At 37.7% G+C, this 13,595-nt stretch overlaps 2 protein-coding genes and 1 non-coding gene across 4 annotated transcripts; all 3 read right to left on the bottom strand.

The window, feature by feature from the left end:
- Nucleotides 1-708: 708 nt before the first annotated feature.
- On the bottom strand, nucleotides 709-4,066 carry LOC141812721 (protein FAR1-RELATED SEQUENCE 6-like; the record flags this gene model as incomplete). Its single annotated transcript, XM_074700729.1, is given in 4 exon segments — nucleotides 709-804; nucleotides 879-3,029; nucleotides 3,118-3,210; nucleotides 3,801-4,066. Coding segments are annotated over 4 exon segments (2,361 nt in total), but the record flags the coding sequence as incomplete, so codon positions are not given.
- Nucleotides 4,067-4,510: 444 nt separating this feature from the next.
- TRNAT-UGU (transfer RNA threonine (anticodon UGU)) lies at nucleotides 4,511-4,582 on the bottom strand. Its single transcript has one exon. It is a non-coding gene; the product is annotated as a tRNA-Thr (tRNA).
- A 1,513-nt stretch (nucleotides 4,583-6,095) lies between these two features.
- On the bottom strand, nucleotides 6,096-12,056 carry LOC141812539 (argininosuccinate synthase, chloroplastic-like). 2 transcript variants are annotated; one of them, XM_074700532.1, is made up of 11 exons: nucleotides 11,947-12,056; nucleotides 11,657-11,732; nucleotides 10,478-10,536; nucleotides 10,296-10,377; nucleotides 10,007-10,169; nucleotides 9,477-9,525; nucleotides 9,095-9,277; nucleotides 8,442-8,516; nucleotides 8,181-8,366; nucleotides 7,483-7,571; nucleotides 6,096-6,885 (listed from the first exon to the last, which is right to left on the bottom strand). In XM_074700532.1, the coding sequence occupies exons 2-11, from the start codon at nucleotides 11,709-11,711 to the stop codon at nucleotides 6,333-6,335; spliced, it is 1,494 nt and encodes a 497-aa protein (XP_074556633.1). In that variant the 5' UTR covers nucleotides 11,712-11,732; nucleotides 11,947-12,056; the 3' UTR covers nucleotides 6,096-6,332. The 2 variants fall into 2 exon arrangements, with proteins under 2 accessions (XP_074556633.1, XP_074556634.1); XM_074700533.1 differs by having other exon boundaries at nucleotides 11,657-11,725; nucleotides 11,947-12,038.
- Nucleotides 12,057-13,595: the final 1,539 nt, after the last annotated feature.

The following is a 13,595-nucleotide window of genomic DNA, read 5'->3' as shown; positions in this document are numbered from 1 at the left end:
ACACCTTGTTTTCAAGACTCCCCTGAATTTATACTTGGAAAAAATTAATTTTTTAAATATTTCTTCTCTCCCCCTGAACTTGATATAATTTTAGTTTTTGTTCAATTTGACAAAACCATTCAAGTCCCTTTTAAACTTTTTTTTTAAAAAAAACTTTAACACTATTGAAAATACTTTTGATGTTTAAAAATGCTTTTTGATACGTAAAAAATTATTAAAATTTTAAAATCTTGAACTTGAAATTATGAATCTCTCCCCCTTTGACATAATCAAAACATATGTAAAAACATAGGTGTAAGTCCGAGCATGTTATATATATATCTATAAAAATATTTAGATAAAAAAATTTTCTCTGTGGGCACATGTCCAACTTAGGTTTCAGCTAACTACCAAGGGATAGTAGCTTGACCGAGTTAGTCAAGTTTAAGTGTATCATTCCAGTTAGCTTATGCTAAGTAGGAACACTTAACTTGATTCATATTTTGTGTTTATAACCCAAGTTTTGGTTCGATGCATGATGTGAAGCTCAGGTTGTCGTCTAAATGAACACACCAACTTAATTAATACTGAATCCCCTAATTAAAGTAGTATAGGATGACTCGAGTCATCTCCCAACGATTGTAGACGGTATATGGTAATCCTAGGGGTTATTACAATTAGAGATTTGGATTTTCTTTTGGATTGGACGGGGGCGGGGGGGGGGGGGGGCATCAAATCAATTCGCTGTGCATTAAGGTGAGTAGCAGTTGCACTTGATTGAAGGATATTGCCTTCACTACCAATCAATGATGATCTCAAAAAATCCTGCTCATGATTACATAGTCATTTAGAATGCACATCGAAGCAAGGTCACAATTGCTTGATATAAATAAAATTACCTGTTCCTTGTTCGGCCGAGCTAAAGTTTCAATATCAGACTCCTTTAGCTTTTTCGGTGGCCGGCCTCGTCGTTTGACATGCAAAGAACTCGAATTCTTACTAACACCAGAGGTTCCAATCTGAGCTAATAAAAGATTTTGGACATTGCCATTGGCCTGAGTTTCAAAAGATAGAAGTCTGGGCTGCCTCTCTCTACAAATAACATCATCTAAAAGAGACTTCTCAATCTCTTTTAATAACTTCAAAGCAACTTGGTACCTATCATCTGATATGAATCCTAACTCAGCCAGATGAAGACAGCGCATAGTCAAATAATCATAGCGGGCCACAGGATTATCAACCTGCATGTCATTCAGGGAGCGGGAGCGTTCAAAAGCACTTAGTCGTTTGTAATCCTTTTTCCAGCGACTAAGAATGTAAAGAGATGGAATCTCAAATATCTGCTGGAACTTAAATACAGACAAAGCATGTCTACACAAAATGCCACAGAACTCAAAAGAACCACAAATGCATTGAACCTCAAGTTTATCTGCATTATAAAGAACCTCATGATCCTTATTTTCTGTGGGTTTACCATCTTCAATGAACGAGCACTCCTTGACTTGAAAATTAATGACTGGCCCATCTATCTGGATTGGCAAAACATCACAATACATTGTAGCTTTTAGCTCCTCCTGGAATTTCCTAAACATATTAAAAGTGTACACTTTTGATATCTGTTCTTCCATGTAAAATTTTGATATCAAAAGTGGAGTCTTGTGAGACTCTGAATCTGCTTCTGCCTCCTTTTTGTATTTACTCTGCAGTATCACCTCATATTTACTAAAGAATTGCTTTAGGGAAGTCTTTGGATAGACATACCCATTTAGATAATTGTTTAGAGTTTCACCACGTTGATACATGGACATTCCAGCCCAAAATGTGTGTTTTAGAAAAGCTGGCACCCAAACGTGTCTGTTTTCATATAGTGAAGTAAGCCATTCATTACTTTCAAGCCCCTTATCCACAATCATCTTCATCCAAGATTTTTCAAAATCATCGATCTTCAAGGAATCATATGCTGATTTTTTTAGCGCTTTCTTAATTTCTTTGTATTCAGGAAGCCCTTTCAATTTCTTTGGAATTTCACTTAGAATACTGGACAAGCACCAACGATGTCTAGTATCAGGAAACACATCTAGGACAGCACCTTGAATGGCCTTGGAATAGTCTGTGACAATAGCATTTGGGCAACAATCTAACATACAGGTTAAAAATGCTTTGCATAACCACGTATAACTCTGAATAGTTTCAGAAGAAATCAAACCACATCCCAGCAACACTAACTGGCCATGATGATTCATACCCACAAACAAAACAAGAGGCAAATCATACTTTTCAGTCAAGAAGGTTGTATCAATGGAAATGACATCCCCGAAATACTGATATGACATCTTACTCCTACCATCAGCCCAGAACAAATTTCTCAAGCAACCGTGATCATCTAAATCAACCAAATAAAAGAAGTTTGGATCTTTATTCTGCATATTGGCAAAGAATTGATAAACAGCCTCGTCATCCCCCTTAGTGAGCTTCAATCTCCCTATTTTAGCAGGATCTCCAGATTCTATCCCATCAGATTGAGAACTCCCTTGCACATTTGCTTGTCCTGTAGATTCTTGTTTCCTTGAGCCAGCCATTTTCTTGTAACAATTCAAAAACCGTGCTGTTGAAGGATTGACTGGATGGTTGTGTTCATTATTAACCTCCACCAAATGAAGCATCCCATCCCCTGAAGCTTTCGCAACAATCTTAGCTTGGCAATCTGTTTTGGCAGATTGTCTGGCTTTATAGCAAGGATCAGTTTTTCCCTTGCCCACCTTAGAGCAAGCAATTATTACCCGTCTACACTGCCCTGATGTTGCAAATGATGACTTCTGCACAGCCACTCCAAAGCCAACAGTCATAGCATATGCTTTATAAAAATTGCAAACTTCCTCCCTAGTTCTAAAGGTCATCCCTAGCCTAGGTGTTAGATCATCCTCTTGAACTACTTTAGTATCCCTATCAAGCACATTATGCTCCATTTTCTCATGATCAGCAGCATTATCCTTGGCACTGAATACCTCCTTGTTCTCAAATGAATCATTCATGCAGTCACTTCCCATGCTCTGCCAAAGGAGAAGGAAATCACTTAATTCTATCATACCTATCCAATGAAGCAAACATCTATATGAAAGAGCTCGAGTCTGTACTGACCTTCAATGGCTCTCCAACTTCAAGTTGTTTTCCACTCATCTCAGGATCACCATCATCCACAGGCACTTCCACAGTAATGTCATTTGACAAGACCTGCAAAACAAATATATGATTGTCCTAATAGATATACAAGCCTACTGTGCTTGATACAAAGCATAGTATTAACTATAATAATTCACTGCAAGCATCAAGATTCACGGAAAGAAAAAAAAAACTGACATCAATTTGAAAAGGCAATGAATACATAAAGGCATAAACAGTTGTATTTGATGTAGCAACACTATTATTGTAAAAGGTGCACAAGAAACTAACTTCACGTAATCACTAACTTTTCCAAGGCATTCCCTAAAGCTGCTCGGTAAACCTAATTGATTATAGACAATCCTAGAATAATTCAAATCGTCACATAACCATGCATATTCAAACACTCAGCCTCCATCAAATTACAAATTTTGGAAAAAAAATAAATAAATTACTGGTAAATAGATCAATTTGTCAACAATTGCATCATGCATACACTGAAAATACATCAACTATTAAGCAAACATAGAGAAAAGTCGAACTGAGTATTAGTTTAACGTAACCCTAAAAGTGCCAACGAACTCGCTTCAATTGGCTATTCACAAGAAAGTAACAATTATTGTGTAATCATCACGCAGGAAGTTGATCGAGCAAAGATTTACTTCGGCGTTCGTATGCTCCATGAGGCCAATCTCCGCGGCGCTGGATCTCGATTAGCGATTGAGATGCGTGTAGCTCGACGAGGATCCGATGGCAGGGAAGCTCCAAGGAGTCGAGATGCGAGCAATCGGAGACGGGAGTCCGGCGACTCGAAGGCGGAAAAGGGAGATCGGAAAGGGAGGGAAGGAGGAGGAGGGTTTCCGGTTCAAAGGTGAGAGAGAGAGAGAGAGAGAGAAAGAGAGAGGAGGAGGACGAAGTGATTAGCTGCGGCCAGATGCGCCCCGTGGAGACGAAACCCACGTCGGTACCTCTATAAAGGACCCGATGGGCCCACGACGGGCGAGGTCCGGAATGGATCGTGAGGTGGCGGGCTTTGGATTGGGTCCGCCCCGGTTAACTGAAAGAGGGCTGAGGAAATTGTGAACCGCCGCATCGTGACAAATCTGGTAAATTTCGGCGGGTGTTTATCTTTTTTTGAACCAACGTTATCCAATTGGGAGTTAAAATAATCATATATCGTATTTTAAATCCATTATTAAATGAACCCGATAATGTAAAAAAAATACAAATTTTACAGAAAAAGATAAAATAAAATTATAAAATTTCACCTCTACAATGAAACAATCTGCTTGGCTTAGTTTATTTGTATTTAATCAAATTTACATAAAAATACAAAAATAATAATAACACAATTTAATATATATTCAATTGATGCCCTCACGCAGGATCGAACTACGGACCTTCAGTTTACAAGACTGACGCTCTACCACTGAGCTATAAGGGCTATTGCTCCGTTAATAACGACTAATTATTGATTATAAATGTATAAAAAAACAATTTAATGGAAGGATCCAGGAGCCAAATTCTTTATGGCAACAAACTTGTATATGGTCATTTGATATGCCTAAATCAAGAAAAATCAAGATCTGATCCCATCGACACCGATACAATAGAAGCATGGTCTGATCCCATAGCCAATTAGCTTAGTTCGGTGTCCAACCCCTCCCAACTAACTCGACGCATCACTTAGTTTAGCTCGAGGTCCCACCCTCTAAACTCAAGCTCTGGGGAAGCCAAGTTCAAGCTAATCAAAATCCCGAGCTACATCTCAGTATCGAGTCTGTCAAATGATTTATGGAAACAAACTTGTATATTCTACACAGAATGATTGTCTTGCGTTATGAATTGATACACCTAGATCAAAAAGTTAAGATCTAATCCCATTGACGGCGACACAACAGAGGCATGGTCCGATCCCATGGCCAATTGGCTCAGTTCGGTGCCCAACCCCTCCCAGCTAGCTCATCGCATCACTTAGTTCATTTCGAGACCCCACCCTCTAAACTGAAGCTTTGAGGAAGCCAAGTCCAAATTAACCAAAGTCCTGAGCTACATTTCGGTACCAAGTCTCATCTCAAACCACGTCTCGATCCGAAGTCTCGTCTCAGTCCCGAGTCTCATCTCGAATCCCATCCCGAACCTGAGTCCCGTTCGTCTCGGACCATGTCTTAGTCCCGAATCTCATCTCGGACCACATCTCAGCCCCGAGTCTTGTCTCGGACAGCCTCGGTCCGAGCTCTCCTTACCGCTCAAGCTCCACCGATCCAGCGACCTAATCAGTGCTCTGTTAAATGCCCTACTCAATGCTCAACTGGCTCTACTCCTTTCACTCTATCATTCAACTTGTCCAAATCGCCGCTAGAAGGATACATGCAATAATGTAATATTTAAAGATAGCACATCTACCTCATTAATATTGCATGATATGACAAGACATGATCTGGGGTCATACCATGTAGGAATGATAGGACCCTTAGCTACTGTGGTGATGGAATATTCTCCTTATCAAAGATGGAACATCTCCTCTAATGACCCTGTATAATGGTTCCGCTTCTCGCGAACACAGATACGCATACACTGACACACATGATAGGTCATTTAGCTACTGTTCCATCTTCTATTCTTCTTCCTGGAACATCTCCTCTAATGGAGTAGCTCCTCTAATGACCCTGTCGAATGGTTCAGTTCTTACCGCACACTGACACACACACCAGCTCATTTTTTGCATTCCATCTGTAATGGAGCCTTAATCCTGCGTTAATAATCTTGGAACGTCGAAGCAGTGAACCACATAAACGCCTATTTTTACTTCATGTGGTCTCACCCTCCCTCCTTGGCAACTTGCCAATAGCATCACTGTTCCTCCTCAATTCGTGGGTCTCGCATGGCTTCATCTACATTAGAGCCTAATGTCTGATGACTCATCCAGAGACGATCTCAAATAGGAACATCATGCATTCTCAAACATGAAAGCTTTTCAGTATTTAGCTTTGTCTTTGATCCTTAATTACAGGTACTTTTGAACGGGAACGATTGCTCAAATAATCTCTAGTTGATATGCTTTCCACCCAAGTGATGGCATTAAACACCAAACAAGAGTTGACAAAGCTTATAACAAAGCTGCCACTGGAGAGGGGAAAAAAACAAAGATCTTCAAGCACTGGTATTTGCTACCAGCAGGGAAGACAAAAGGATCATAGACCCTTCTCGAGCATTGCCCGCACCCTAGTAGGAAGCCCGTAGAGACGAATGAATCCAGCAGCATCAGCCTGGTTATAGATTGCTCCAGTCTCAAAGGAAGAGATGTCCTCCCTGTACAAGCTATGTGGACTTTTTCGCGATGCCACGGTGACAGAACCTTTGTACAGCTTGAGCGTGACGGATCCAGTTGTGGTCTCTGTGATCTTCTCCATGAAGGCGTCCATGGAGTGGCGCAGAGGGTCGAACCAACGGCCAGCATACACCAGCTCGGCATATTTGAGTGCTAGTAAGTCCTTCATCTGGATGGTTTCCCTGTCAAGTGTCAAGGACTCAAGCTCACGAGCAGCTGCCCAAAGGATTGTGCCACCAGGGGTTTCATACACTCCGCGGGATTTCATGCCAACAAGGCGATTCTCGACCATGTCTATTCGTCCAACACCATGCTTCCCACCAACCTTGTTAAGTTCTGAAAGGAGGGTTGCAGGGGAAAGCTTTCTTCCATTGATGGAAACAGGTAGGCCAGATTCAATTCCAATTTCCAAATATCTAAAACATGAATTGGTTTAAGTGAGATGTTAACTCAAAAAAATGAACACCAAAGGCATAATTGCATGGTTTAGAAACAAAGCTTATAGCACTGAGGAATGAAATCAATGTGTTAGGCTAAATGGTTCTATATTTATCGATATTAGTTATTTTCTTTAATAAGACTGGCAGCAAATATATCTAAAACACAAACAAAGACCCATTGCTTTTCGGTGAAAATGTTGGATAGAGTCTCTCCAATTCCTTCAACACCCCCAACACTTATGCTTTTTGGTGAAAATGTTGGATAGTAAGTAGTCAAAGGTTAAGCAAAGAATAACCTTGAAGAAAACACAGATTCGTAAAATTTTAACACTGGTATGTGAATGGACATATGACTGAAACGTGGGAATATCTTCAGAGTCTACAATAGTTCTCCAAAAAGCATTGATAATTTTTTTCAAAATAAGAAGCAAGAGTTACTTAGCAATACGGATTTCATTTCATGATATCTAGTAAAGTCACAATTGATTTAAGGGAAACCCAACTATACAAAATGAAAGTAAATAGTAGCAATATAAACAGTGAGAGGAATGCACAGATAGAGGACATGCTTACTCAGGCTGATTAGGTGCATCTTCTGGATCAACAGTCATCATGTACATATCCTTCTTTGGCTCATTTGCCGGATCTTCAAGAATGTCACCCTTTCAAGCATACACAAAATTTTATGCAGAGAAGGTTGAATGAGCACAAATATATTATTTTATGTTCTTTAGAGATACTAAATATTTACAATGTAAGCCTGTTTAAAAACATAACATAATGAAAAGCTCTTTTTGGAGCACAAAGCATTTAAGCAAATGACATGATTATTTCTATTGACAAGTTTGATGACAAAAAACATTGAACTAAGCAGGATGGTGATAGTAGATTCCATAAAATTTATATCAAATAGTTTCCATTCACCTTCAGATGTTAACTACTATTACAAGGAGGGTGATGTCAGTGTATAGTTCTTAAAAGAGCACAGATTTGAGAGCTTCAGCTGTATACATGTTGACCATGAAAAGAGCTGCTCAAATTACACATTAGCAAACAAATGGGACAGCATATAGGAGACACTTGCACATTAGCAACAACATAAATTAGACATGAATATCAAGAGTCAAAGCAGGAAAACATCCAAGACTAAGATTATGCTATCAAACAACTACTAGTAGCAAAAGAAACATTGACCAGAAACTGAAATCATTGTAGAAAATCCTCAATCTGATTCCGGTTAACAAGAGAAGAATATAATAGAAATGATGTACCTCATGGCTAAGGTGCCAAAGATTCCGATCTCGGCTATAAATAGACTTTTTTGAAACCGGAACAGGAACACTGTGTTTCTTTGCATATTCAATAGCATCCTCTCGCCCTGTTATGTCCCATTCCCTCCAAGGTGCAACGACTTGAAGTTCAGGGTTTAAAGCAAAGAAAGTTAGCTCAAACCGAACCTGCAAAGTTAATTGCAAAAGAAGTTGTAAGGGATACATTTAGAAACAAAATGATTGCATTCAGTAAAAATTTACCTGATCATTTCCTTTTCCTGTGCATCCATGTGAAACAGCATCAGCACCAACTTCTTTGGCAACATCAACCATTGCCTGTCGTTATAAATAACATTATTTGTTTTTACTCAGTATAGAGTTTATCATAGAGGAGTTTTTTTTTGACTTTACAGCAGCAATAGAGATTATTGGCCATTTTGTATATTTAACTATAGTCTTGATTATCAGCACATGTGGTTTAATACTCAGCATCAGCCAAAAATAGAGGCACTTTGGTACAAGTCTTATTTTATGATGCTCATAATGCCATAGCACCACTGATTGGTGAGGAGAAAACTACTGATTTATTATAGATTACATAAGACAAACTATTTCCCCTCCTTTATATGATTATTGCTTCTATGCTATGAATAGTTTGGGCTCCTTTCCAGCCCTATAAGAGATAGAAGAAATCAAACAAGTTCCAAACTTCATACCAAACATAACCAGCCTGGAAATCAAACAACATTTAGCTACCATGAAAAAAACATAACATGGAGGCACAACAAATGGAAAATCAAGGATTTGTGGTGGAAATGATGAAGATCTAACAGATGATTAAATAAAATTGATGCATGAAAGGAAAATATTATATCATTGCCACCCAATACTGTATGTATCTGTCTAAGCACCACCTTAGCAATAACAGGCCGGGCCATTGACGTTCCAAGCAAATATTTTCTTTCATAAACTGCACCAGCTCGCAAACAAGGAAATATGTACTCCCTAACAAATTCCTCCTTTAAATCCTTCACAACAAGTTGACTTGCACCACTAGCTTTAGCCTTCTGCTCCAAACCATCCATCTCTAGATCACCCTAGGGAGAAGAATATTTAGCACATATTGTGAAATAAATGGGTCAATTTAACATTAGCAAATACATTCAGCTCATATAAGAAGACAAGCAAGAAAATCTATGAATCAACAACTGAGCAATCAGCCTGAAGAGAAGAACAAAAGTGCACATGCATCAGCCAGAATGAGAGAGACAATAAGAAGCTATGTTGATCACATACTTGACCAACATCAGCAGTGAAACATACAACTTCACATCCGTAGTTCTCCCTGCAATCACAAATGATAAACAATTAGATGATAATGCAATTATACTATAGAGGCCAAGAAATGTCAGATTGTCAGTGCAAGATATTGATTCGGAGCAACAAGAGTGCAGAAATCTTGGATTTATCCTAAACATCCAATACAAAAGCACTTAGGAGTACAAGTGATGCAAATAATGGATTTTTAAAATCAAACATTTATTTCCCTTGATCTAGAGCAATCACTTATTGAGGAACATAGATTTATCCCATCCCATTCCTGCTGCATCAACAAGGAAACAAAGATAGATGGCACAGTATACTAAGGTAAATACTTGAGAAAGGACCACAGTCTTTTGATTGTTTATGGCTGATTGATGTAATGGAAGAATCAGGAAAGAGAATTACACTGCAAAAAGCCAAATGTACAGGACTAAATGTACCTGTGGAATATATAAAAGAAAGACAATAGAAAAATTCATATTCATGTAAGAAAAGTGTCATACCTTAACCAAGGTACAATTACCGAGGTGTCCAAACCACCACTATAAGCCAAAACAACTTTGTTCAGCTTACCACGCAAACCACCAGTATTACTACCCACAATATCCATATTCTTGGAATATGCCACACCTTCATGTGTGCCATCAGCCATAACATTCTGAATACCTGCACTTGCAAACATTATAGGAAAAAAACTACTTAAAACACAACTCTCCTCAGATGATTATAGAACTGACAAGGTGTATACTTCTCAAATAAAATGTAAGAAAGAACTCAAGGCATGTCAAATACCTTGGCACCTAACTGCATGTCTTTGCTGCAAACCATATTGGCTGGTCATTTTACCACAGGATCCAGACGATCTTGCATTGATCTACCAAATAATACATTTTACTTTTAGCATATTATTTTATATGCAACAAGCAGAAATCTAAGAAACAGAAAATTAAGCATCAAGGTAAATGGCTCAATACCTCCTTGTGGAAGTAGGACTTCTTCTGGCAGCCAAAATTATCTCGATGGACTGGAATCCCTTCAAGGGTTATAATTTTGAAAATTCAAAGTGCAATTAGTGGAAGAAAGTATGATATTTATCAAAGTCACTACATGTTTCATTTACTTGCATTATTTATGATTATCAAAATGAAAGTGCATTGTAGTCAAACAAATTTAGGAAGAGCGTGTATTACATCACGCTCATTGATTGTACAAGTTTTTTTTTTGATGGGTATATATGAGTCAAAACGTACAATGCAGGTCCTGGGTGTCCAGTAGACAGCCAAAGACCGAAACACATGCACATGTACCCTCCTGTAGATACTCTCTACATCTATCTGAACCCCCTCAAACAACCATTTAATCCTTGCCAACCATACATAATGTATCATAGAAGAAATAGCAAAATACCACTACTTCAATTTGGAACAACAAGAGGCTGGCAACTTCAATTTTTTAAGCCATCTAGTCATGCTTGGTGCAATATCACTACTTGAAAACAAAATATGACATCGACATGAACTAGACAAATGTAGCAACAATATGAGTCTGAATAATTAGAGAAAAGTGCTTCTTTTTCAGAGAAAGATTCTTACAAGTTTTACTATATAGAATTCACTCTTTATGATGATTTCATCTCACAAAGATAACTAGGTTTTCTTTGGCATGTCCACTTCATTGCAACTAGTTTCTCCTCCGTTTTTATGCTGGCGAAACATAAAACTATTAAAAATCAGGCAAGGAAAGAACCATAAGCAAAAGGATGGTCACTTGGAGCAGGCGAACAGACTGGCAGGTAAACTAACAAGCGACACATTGCTCCCTACTGGTGAAAAAATATTGATCACCATCAATCTCTTACATAGAAAATATACACTTCATAAATATTGAGTTTATGCTGTTTAAAATCTTTCTTATATTCCTTTGCCATTAGAGCTCAACACACAAATGGATCTGAAAGCCTTGAACTTTCATTTATCTTTTGAATCCCAGCATCAGTTAGGCAAAGTTTTCCTCTTGAGAGGCACATATCTCGAAGAAACAAGGTGAGCAAGTTTCGATCGTCAATTGATCTCGCATATCAAAGGTGAATGATAACATAACCAACCTCGTTGAAAAACATAATATTAGAAATTGTCGTGGAAATTTTGGTTTACCGCGAAGAGCAATCTTGGGAAATGAAGAAACTCCGACTGCATGTATCTGAGCCATCGTTCTTAATTATGCTGCACTCTGACAGGCAGAAGCAAGCTAAGTAACTTAGAATTTATAAGAACTGAAGCTGCACATTATAATAACAGAACAAAATACTTAACAACACGAACCAAAAAAGTTAACTTTGCAGATGGTTGTGAATCCAGAATTGACGGTGAACCCCAAGTTTAAGAATTGTGATCGGGCAAGATCGAGGCTATAGGGGAAGAAAGAGATAGACAAGACAACTAACCTTCAAGCAGGAGGAAGCAGCGAGGCGAGATTTTTAGGGCTCTCCGAAAGGGAGGAGACGAGACCGTGTGAGCACACTGCCTGACAGTTCGCGAGACGCTACGGGACGGGATGGTCCTGGTAAGCTAGGGTTTAAAATGTTACTAAAAACAGATTAATAAATCAATTAAAAATAATCAGAATAATATTTTGGTCCGAATAATAATTATCAAAAAATCAATAATTAGATTAGACGACGAAGGATAATTGACGGTGGAGGAAAATGATATAATATAAAATTATATAATTTTTAATGTATATTTTCTAAACATATATCAGAGGAAAATACAAATGAAAAAGGATTGGATAAAAATCAATAAATTATAATTTAAGTAAATCATAAGATCAACCATTTAAAAAAATAAAAACGGTATCGGATTATTTTATTTTAAAAATATCTTTCTTTTGAATATTATTATAACAATTATAATTAACTTCTACACATATACCTATAGAAGATACCCAATAATTATTTTAATATATAATATTTAATATAATATTATAATAGATATTTAATAATTTATATACGTTGTAAAAATATAATTAAGTAGTTATTATTACTATTTTCATATGATTTTAATTAATTTTAAAAAGTTGAATGAAATTTAAATAATTTTAATTGAGTTGGTATGATATAATAGTATTTTAGAATTAATGATTTAGATTTTAATGAAATAATTAATTTTTTAAGTTGTAATAGTTATCGAATAATTTTTATACATGATAATTAAATCTTAAATCTTAAAATTTTAAAACATCAGTTTTGATACAATACGCTACTATTTTTACGCTACTCGTGCGCGACTGTCCGACGTGGCTGCGATTTCTCGACCGCATCATCCAGCGTGGAGAAGAAGCCCGCCGACGCCAAAATCGCGAGGCAGATTTAGGGTTTCGAGCTTCTCCCCGCCTCAATCCGACCTTTCGACGCTCCTCTCGCGATCCATCCCCCGGGGTCCGGCACCCTCCTCTCCCCCGTTGCTGTGCACACCAATCGCAGCCGCCGTCGTGCCCCCTGCTCGCCCCCAATCGCAGCCTAAATTTTATTGTTGCAGGTTCTAACAACATGTAGCTCGAGCAGTCACTTCTTCTACTAACTCAAGTTTTACTGTGTGTGATTTTTATCTTTATTAATAGTTTCTTATTGATTATATATTTAATGTGTGTGATTTTTGTAGGACTAGTTCTGGAAAATCTGTGAATTTCATATGCATGCTGGAAATTGAAGTGTCTCTGCCATTTTTTGTGCCATGAAGTGTAAGCAGTCACTTCTTCTATTAACTCAAGTTTTACTGTGTGTGATTTTCATCTTTATTAATAGTTTCTTATTGATTATATATTTAATGTGTGTGATTTTTGTAGGACTAGTTCTGAAAAATCTATGAGTTTCATATGCATGCTGGAAACTGAAGTGTTCCTGCCATTTTTTGTGCCATGAAGTGTAAAATCTCATGGCATCAACCATGCTGGAAGATAAAGATGCTGCTGGGAAATCAATATCAAGATCCTGTCATGGTTGGTGCTGAAGAATGCTGCTGGAAAATAGAAGAATGCTGCTGGAAGATAAAGATGCTACTGGAAAATCTTTGTTATGTTGTATTTTGGACTCTT

This window comes from Curcuma longa, chromosome 19, assembly GCF_044706935.1.
Source record: "Curcuma longa cultivar G26 ecotype Majalengka, Jawa Barat chromosome 19, ITB_CL_G26_1.1, whole genome shotgun sequence".
NCBI classification, from domain to species: Eukaryota; Viridiplantae; Streptophyta; class Magnoliopsida; order Zingiberales; family Zingiberaceae; genus Curcuma; species Curcuma longa.
The sequence above is the reverse complement of the archived record's forward strand: the minus strand, read 5'-3'. Positions and strand labels throughout refer to the sequence as shown.

Coding starts and splice junctions, on each gene's coding strand:
- LOC141812539 (XM_074700532.1), bottom strand. CDS start 11,711: ATGGCTCAGATACATGCAGTCGGAGTTTCTTCATTTCCCAAGATTGCT. Junction 10,378..10,477: donor AGTCCTACTTCCACAAGGAG/GTATTGAGCCAT, acceptor ATTATTTGGTAG/ATCAATGCAAGATCGTCTGG. Junction 6,886..7,482: donor GATGCACCTAATCAGCCTGA/GTAAGCATGTCC, acceptor TTCATGTTTTAG/ATATTTGGAAATTGGAATTG.